General features: G+C 33.7%; 1 protein-coding gene across 1 annotated transcript; it reads left to right on the forward strand.

The window, feature by feature from the left end:
- The first annotated feature begins 2,375 nt into the window (after positions 1-2,375).
- LOC110936703 (1-aminocyclopropane-1-carboxylate synthase 7) lies at positions 2,376-4,331 on the forward strand. Its single transcript, XM_022179119.2, has 3 exons — positions 2,376-2,775; positions 2,898-3,058; positions 3,225-4,331. Exons 1-3 carry the CDS (start codon positions 2,470-2,472, stop codon positions 4,081-4,083), a joined length of 1,326 nt encoding a protein of 441 aa, XP_022034811.1. The 5' UTR covers positions 2,376-2,469; the 3' UTR covers positions 4,084-4,331.
- Positions 4,332-8,420: the final 4,089 nt, after the last annotated feature.

Consider the following 8,420-nt stretch of genomic DNA (forward strand, 5'->3'; position numbering starts at 1 on the left):
ATGGACATATGGACCGCGGTTCTAAACTTATAATGAGGTGACACGGAATACATGATTTCATAGTTTTTTTTCTTTATATTCACCTCTATAAAATCACATATACATTCCCTTACACATATATAAAAGTTTTAAAAATAAACCAGTTAATATATTTAATCTGAATAAATATATTATTTAATTAGATTCAAGGATGTTTTAGTTTTTTTGGAATGACGACTTTCTTGTATTAGGTTAACGCACTCCCTAAATTAGAGAATCTTGTTCCCTCACTCTGGCCAGACAATGTTGTCTTAACCGGGCATACGCTGGCTTCAAAGTTTGGCTTGGACGTTCCCCCGGGAAACCATACTTGCCGGCTGATACCTGACAGTTATTGTGTCACCACAAGAGTAGAACTCTCTGGCGTAACACACAGTGTGACGAAAACCCATGTGAGCTAAAGATAGAGTTTGGCACCTCTGCAAGGAGCAGGGCCGGCTCTGGGCCCGGCAAACCCGTGCCGACGCCCGAGGCCCAAAATTTCAAAGGGTCCGAAAAGCCTTTATAAGCTTGTATATATAAGATTGAACTTAAGTATCCATTGAAGAATCCAAGCCTCTCTTTCCATTAATCACTAAAATATCCAAAACTCACTTAATCTTGGCTCATTCACAAAACTTTATAGTTTGTCTCGTTTTTAGGTAAAGAATATGTTTTCTACCTCAAAATGATGATGGTTGTAAAAAAGTTAAAGCTTATCATGATGCTATATTTTTAACCATTTATATTCTAATGGTTTGACATGAATTTTCATTTTATGTAGATACATGTACATCTTTGAATAAGTGTTATATCCAAAACATTAATATGTTATTTCTAATGCTTATATGATCACTATTTTAATAATGTCAATTCTTTTTTTGTGTATCTGATTTGTTCTTTGACTTTGTATAAGGTTCCCCAGCTGAAAATTTTGACATTGAATATTCATGTATATGTTTTTTTTTGTGTGTGTAAGGTTGTTAATCCTTTTCTTACCAGAAATTTCAACTAGTTCTTTTGTTTAAAAATCCCCTAATATTTTCATGATATTGATGTTATCCATCTTTTAATAATATATCATGATATCGAAGTTATCCGTTTTTAATGTGCTAACGCCAAACATCAACTCAACCGTGTTGAGCGTGAACCCCCCACATAAATAATCACATCACCCTCATTTCCTTTAAACTTTTTCCTTTATTAAATTGGTTAGTAAAATCATTATACACTTTAGTGTAAAATAGTAAGAGTGAAAAGAAATATCATGCTTACGTGACATGACATAAGGCTGGCTTTTTCACTTTTTAGTAAAACTATTACACATAATCTTGTATCGTGAACGGTGAATCAACAACATGATATTAGACTTTTGTTAATTGAATTGATTACGCAACAAAGCTATCTTGAAACAATTCACATTCACAAATAGTTACAATATGCAACTTTAAGCAGCTTAATTAGGATTTAATGTTATCTTTAATCAAGTTGAGTCTTATTGTTTATTTAGACACAGATAATATCATAATAATACCTTATAAAATAAAATGTGATTAATGTTATTCACGTAAGCATTCTTTAAGCTGGTTTAACATAAGTGAACTTCTCATAATTTTAATAATCCTCAAAAGGAAAGTTCACGAACATACTAATTAGAAACTAAATATAGTATTTTTTTTTTTAATATGAAAAAAAAACAACTAAGCAATTCAGAACCAAATAATAGAAGAATTGATAAAACAGATTAAAAAATAATAAACTGACACACGAATTGAAGCAACAATATTTATATTAGTGTTATTTAATGTAGATTAAGTGTTTGATTAGCATGAACTTTTATACAGTAAAGAATTGGCTCGTGAGGCATGAGAAATATTATCTAATTAAAATAATTTAATACATATTAAATAATACATATTAAATAATACATAATAAATATTATTATTCGGTTTAATTTCTTGCTTAATACATATTAAATAATACATAATAAATATTATTATTCGGTTTAATTTCTTGACAAATGTAGGTCGATTTCCCAGAACCCTTAATCGACATACTTTAAAACACGTAGGAGACACATGACAAGGAGAGATGATTGGACTTTTTATACAATATATATATTGTTCTGGAAATTATTATTTATTTAAACATTTTTGAGGTTGGTTTTCATCTTTGCTACTTGCTACCCTATTCTAAACAATTAATCATTGCCAATAAGATAAATAAATATATATTGGCATGTTGCAAGCAACCCCACAAACCTTTTATGATATGCATGTTGCATATTGAATTTAAGCACTTCCTATATATAGGGTGTGTCTTGACAAAGTTTTCATCAAACACTTTCTATTCACATATCTCTCTCTCTCTCTCTCTCTCTCTAAAGTTTCTTTGAACACAAATTAACTTAGTTCAAACTTGTATTAAGTTGTTGCAACAAAGAGTGGTATCATGGCAATAGAGATTGTACAAGTACAACCAAGTGTTGGACTATCAAAGATGGCAGTCTCACAAACCCATGGTGAAGACTCCCCATATTTTGCAGGATGGAAGGCTTATGATGAAAACCCTTATCATGAAACTAATAATCCTTCTGGAGTCATTCAGATGGGATTAGCAGAAAATCAAGTAAGCTTTGACATGCTTGAAGAATATCTAGAGACAAATCTTGAATCAACTAACTGGGGCCAAAAAGTTTCTGGCTTTAGAGAGAATGCTTTGTTTCAAGATTATCATGGCCTTCTATCTTTTAGAAAGGTAACTTCTTCTTTTTTTTTTTTTTTTTACAAAATGTACAAAGCAACAATAATGCTCTCTTATGTTGTAAAGATTAAAGAGTGAACAAGAAAGTCTAAATTTTTTATTCTTGATTGTTTTAGGCAATGGCAAGTTTCATGGAACAAGTGAGGGGAGGCAAAGCAAAATTTAACCCTGATAGAGTTGTCTTGACAGCTGGTGCAACCGCCGCTAACGAGCTTTTAACCTTCATTTTGGCTGATCCGGGCGATGCTTTGTTGGTCCCAACCCCTTATTATCCAGGGTAAGTAGCCGTTTATTTAAAGATTTATTGACACCGAAATAATTACTGGCCTACTGGCCACCTTAATTACATCGGTGTCCGTCACTCAATATTAGATAAAATATATTAGTTAAAAGTTTGAAATTTTTGCAGACTTTATTGACTTATATACCTTCAAATAATGCAGATTTGATAGAGATTTGAGATGGAGAACTGGTGTACAAATTGTCCCAATCCACTGTGATAGCTCAAATGGTTTTCAGATCACACCAGAAGCCCTAGAAGCAGCATATGATCATGCAACAAAAATGAACATAAAAGTGAGAGGGGTGCTCATCACGAACCCCTCGAACCCGTTGGGTGCAACCGTCCAACGAAAGGTTCTCGAAGAGATCCTAGAATTTGTGACACGAAAGAACATCCACCTCGTTTCTGACGAAATCTACTCGGGTTCAGCGTTCTGTGCAGACGAATTCGTTAGCATCGCAGAAGTGCTCGAATCAAGAAAATACAAAGACTCAGAAAGATGTCACATTGTTTACAGTCTGTCAAAAGATCTTGGTCTCCCTGGGTTTCGAGTAGGGACAGTTTATTCCTACAATGATCAAGTTGTGACAACCGCTAGGAGAATGTCTAGTTTCACCTTAATTTCCTCACAAACACAGTTTTTGTTGGCATCTATGTTATCAGACACAGATTTCACCCAGAAATACATAAAGATCAATCGCGAAAGATTGAAGAAACGATATGAAATGATCGTAAACGGGCTGAAAAAGGCGGGTATTGAATGTTTAAAAGGGAATGCAGGCCTTTTCTGTTGGATGAACCTGAGTCCATACTTGGAGGAACCCACGATCAAGAGCGAGTTAGCGATATGGAACACGATTATGCACGAAGTAAGGCTAAACATATCGCCCGGATCATCATGCCATTGTTCTGAACCAGGATGGTTTCGAGTTTGTTTCGCAAATATGAGTGAAGAAACTCTTGAAGTTGCACTCTCCAGAATTCATGCATTCATCAAAGAAAGGAAGCAAGTTTTGTGAATGCTGTGATACTTGAAAAGAAATTATTTCCCTTTTAGCAATCATTTTTTAGGTGGGAAGACCTAATCAAGATTAGGGTTTTTGCCCCCCAATAATTTGTAACTCACACTGGGGTTTAAGTATGTTTTTGCTCTAATTTTCTTTGGGATTTCAGAATCTCCAAGGATTTTGAGTTTATAGAACCCCGGTGTAATTATGAATTCAACTCTTGTAACACTATTATTACAATATCAAAGTTAGCTTATTAATTTATCCTTGTGAAAGTATCATTAATTAGTCAATATCTTGTCAAATTAAAATACAATATGATACATGTTTGTATCCAATATATTATCTTATTTTATGTACATGACTCAGTACACATATAATGTTGCATGGTTTGCATTTTTTTCCCAAAATCATAACATTTTATGATCTACCCGATAATTAATAATGTGGGAATATTATAAGTTTATTATCACATAAAATTGAACTGATCAACATGTGTATGTAGCAACATTTTGAATATTTAATCTTATTGCATAATATGCAAAAGATCGTATCCAAATGTTATCCTATCGTTTAAGAGCTATGATTTGGTTTGATTGCATTGTGGGGTTCCTATGATTTACTCTTATCTTTTCCATATAATAATAACACTTTGATTGATTAATTAATAAAAGCTTCAACCTCATTGCACAACATATATTTGTAATTTTTGTAGTTTCGTTTAGTTATTTTCCTTTTCCTATACTATTATAATGCATGTTATGATACTAGCTAGATGACACCAAAAAATTTGGTTTGAGTAGGGGTTTTTTGACAACTTATGAATAGTTAAGTACTAAACTAGTAAGAGGTCCAAACTAGTAAGAGGTCTGAATTACTAAGTGCTGAACCAGTAAGATGTTTGAATTATTAAGAACTAGTATAATCTTTAACCGTTCAGAGGCATATGTCTGACCAATTCAGATTTGAGATCTTAACCATTCAGGTCGACTCAGTATAAGGCTTAACCATTCAGATGCAAATGTCTAAAGCATTCAGATATCTGCTCACGAAACAAAAAGTCTGAACCATTAAATGCTAAACCAATAAAATATCTGAACCATTAAGAGGCTTACTTAAAGCTAAACAAACACTCCCTACATATATAATCCAGATTAGTTCAATTAAGAATAACTCAATCTCCCATATGGATGTTGAGAATGTACAAAAACATTTTCACTTAGCTAACAATTCATTCTTCAAAAACACGCGTTAATTTTCTATTTAGCATTATAAAAGTGCTTATGGGCTGTTTTACAACTTTTGAATAATTAAGTGTTAAACCAGTAAGATGTTTGAATCATTAAATGCGGAACCAGTAAGAGGTCTGAACCATTAAGAGGCAGTATAATGCAACCGTTCAAGGCAAATGTCTGACCAATTCAGATTATAGGTCTTTAACCATCCAGATTTCGTATAATGCTTAACCATCTAGAGGCAAATATCCGAACCGTTCAGACAACTGCTCACGAAACAAACAGTATGAACCATTAAGTGCTGACCCAGTAAGAGGTCCGAGCTATTAAGAGCTAAACAAACAACCTCTTACACTTCCACGTTATCGTAATTTTACATTTATTCTTAAATTGAAATTCATAATTATAATATAATAGATTATTTATTATTTGATTTGATATTATTAAAGTTTATTCACAAGACCATGTGTAGTGGAAGACCTAAATAATGTCCATACCTTTAGTTGTTTTTGCGTTATTTGACAGTCCAGTCACCAATGAGACATTATGGGGTGTTTTTTAGAAATGAGTGTAGTAGGGTAATGTCCAATAATGCCCCATCAATGATTACCCAGTTATTGTTTTTTTTTTTTAAATTAAAACTAATAAAATTTCATTAAATAAAAAAAAATACATTGCTAAAAATAAAAATAAAAAACAGAAAAAAACAAATAAAAAAAATTACATTGCTAAATAAAAAACTAATAACCTAAAGTCTGTATTTTTTACGGATTTGTTGCCGACGCATTTGCGCTAAAAAACTAATAATCTAAAGTCCGCTTCCCCAGTTTTCCCTCGTGCGTTGGAAAACTTCTTGAAACTGATGACATTTTTGGTTTATATCGGTCCATTTGCTAGATATCGAATCGTTGTCCCGATATTCATCTTTACCTATCGCTTTAAAAAAGTTTCACGAATTTTTTCCAAAAAAATGGTAAAGTTTATTAGTTTGCTACAAAAAAAAATATAATGTTATAATCTTAAAAAATAAAAATAAAAAATATGTGCAAAGTGGACCGAATTATTTAAAAAAATAAAACTAATTTACTTTTTAAAACGCTTACCAACTTCAGGGTCCTCCGATATGTTGACTCACGCCCGTGTTAACGCGTATTCCTCATCTTTTGTCCAAACTAGGTAGGTTCCATTTCGATAAGGAGCGGTTGGATCCTTCTTTTTGTGAGACCGTTTACCACGTTGAGATCTCTTGGGTTGTGTCTCCGGTACCACTTCTATCTCGGGTTCGGTTTCTTGGGTGGACGGTTGCGAACCGTCCATGGATGCAAAGGCTTGTGGACCTTGAAAGAACGGTTGCGAACCGCCCATGCCTAGTATTTGCGTGTACGCAAACGTATTCGGATTCATGTCTTGAAAGTTGAAGTTTGGTTGCGGTTGGATGGTGTTCGGGCGATATGTATTGGGGTTACCGGGTCTAGACGGAACACCGAAAGGGGGTTGGAAGGAATTCATGATGTAATTTTTTTATAAAAATATAAAAAAGTATAGAAGAGATTAGGGAAAGTTTATAGAAAATATGTGAGAAGATATGTTATATAGGTTGAAAAAGTGGAATAAAAAATAAAATAAAATTATTGTTACCGTTCATCAACGGTTAAATTTTGAAAATCGTGCGAATTCTGGCGTTTTTTATAAGACGATCAGGAGTTTTTTTAAAAAAAAAAAAAAAAACGCCCAGCGCGGTTATAGGGTCTCGGGGGGCGCTTTTAGAGGGGAAAACGCTAAAAACCTCACTACCCCCACTACGGATGACTAATTGTAAAAATACTCATTGTCCATGTTCCCACAATCCCACCCCCACTTTCCTTTTTTTTTTTGACAGGTGAACTTCACAACAGACGGCTGATTCACACGCAGGCCCATTACCACTCATTACCAGTACTATGTTGTCTTAACCGGATCCACACCTGGTCAAGAGTGGCGTTCTGTCAGTCGTTCCCATTCCCTCTGTCCATTATTTTAACACTAACTTTTGAATTTTCTACTTAGTATATCTATGTAACGCACGAATAAATAAATTAGTAAAATACTAATGATTTTTGGAGATGAAACATTTTCTTAAATAAAGTTCAATGTCAAACCTTTCAGCCACTAGTAATCAGTAAATCAGTTTATTTTAAGGTTGACATTTTATAAAATAAGCTTAGTAAACTGATTGACCTTGATTACTTTTTTTTTGAATGGCTTAACTTGCACACTATGGGGATTGAACCCATGACCTCCTACTATTCTACACCTTATCTAACTCACCAACACCAATGAGCTATTCCCAATAGATATATATACACACACCGTAGTTGATTACTTACAAAATATATATACACACACCGTAGTTTATTCATTTAAAAAAATAATAATTATATCTCTGTAGGTATTATATTATAGAACGTTACCTACATGTTGTATTTCTTGTTTGTTGTTATTGAATTCATCATAAAGTTGAACACTTTTGATCAGGCTGATTTACAATTCTTTGAGTTGTTTTTTTGGGTGGTAATTTACTAACAGGTGAACTTTTGATCATCCTCGAAAACTTATGAAATGACTAAAATGAGTCTATGATGGTAAATTTATGATTTTATATCATAAGGGTGGACGGGACGTAACCTCTTTAAACAGCACATCCCAAGTGTCACCTCTACAAGAAACCAACTATCCGCTAAAACCCGCTCCCACCGGTGTTAGTGTTCCCGCCTATCAACAAACCCTATCTCTCCTCTTCACACACAAATGCAGCTCCCCCTCCATCCTTTCCTTTCTTCGGTAACTAATCCCCGTAAACTATAAGCGATTCTGCCACCCGTGAGGGTGGCGATGGTGTACCCGTTAAGGTACCCGGACAAGGGTACCCATGAACACCCATGTACCCTAAAAAAGACTTGCTATTTATATATTTGTGTCACCAAGTAGATTTTCAACATGTACAATCGTCCTTTAAACAAATAACTATGAGATTATTAGTGTATGTGTCCGCACGTATATGTCATGTGTCCTTCTAGATAGTTTATCTTTGTATGGTTTTTTAGGATCGTAGAGATGTGCTTTTCCAAAATAAAC

This window comes from Helianthus annuus, chromosome 4 (genome assembly GCF_002127325.2).
Source record: "Helianthus annuus cultivar XRQ/B chromosome 4, HanXRQr2.0-SUNRISE, whole genome shotgun sequence".
NCBI lineage: Eukaryota > Viridiplantae > Streptophyta > Magnoliopsida > Asterales > Asteraceae > Helianthus > Helianthus annuus.

Excerpts from the sequence above, each read along its gene's own strand:
- LOC110936703 (XM_022179119.2), top strand. The coding sequence starts at position 2,470 with ATGGCAATAGAGATTGTACAAGTACAACCAAGTGTTGGACTATCAAAG. Across the intron at positions 2,776-2,897 it reads GCCTTCTATCTTTTAGAAAG|GCAATGGCAAGTTTCATGGA; the intron begins GTAACTTCTTCT and ends TGATTGTTTTAG. Across the intron at positions 3,059-3,224 it reads CCAACCCCTTATTATCCAGG|ATTTGATAGAGATTTGAGAT; the intron begins GTAAGTAGCCGT and ends CAAATAATGCAG.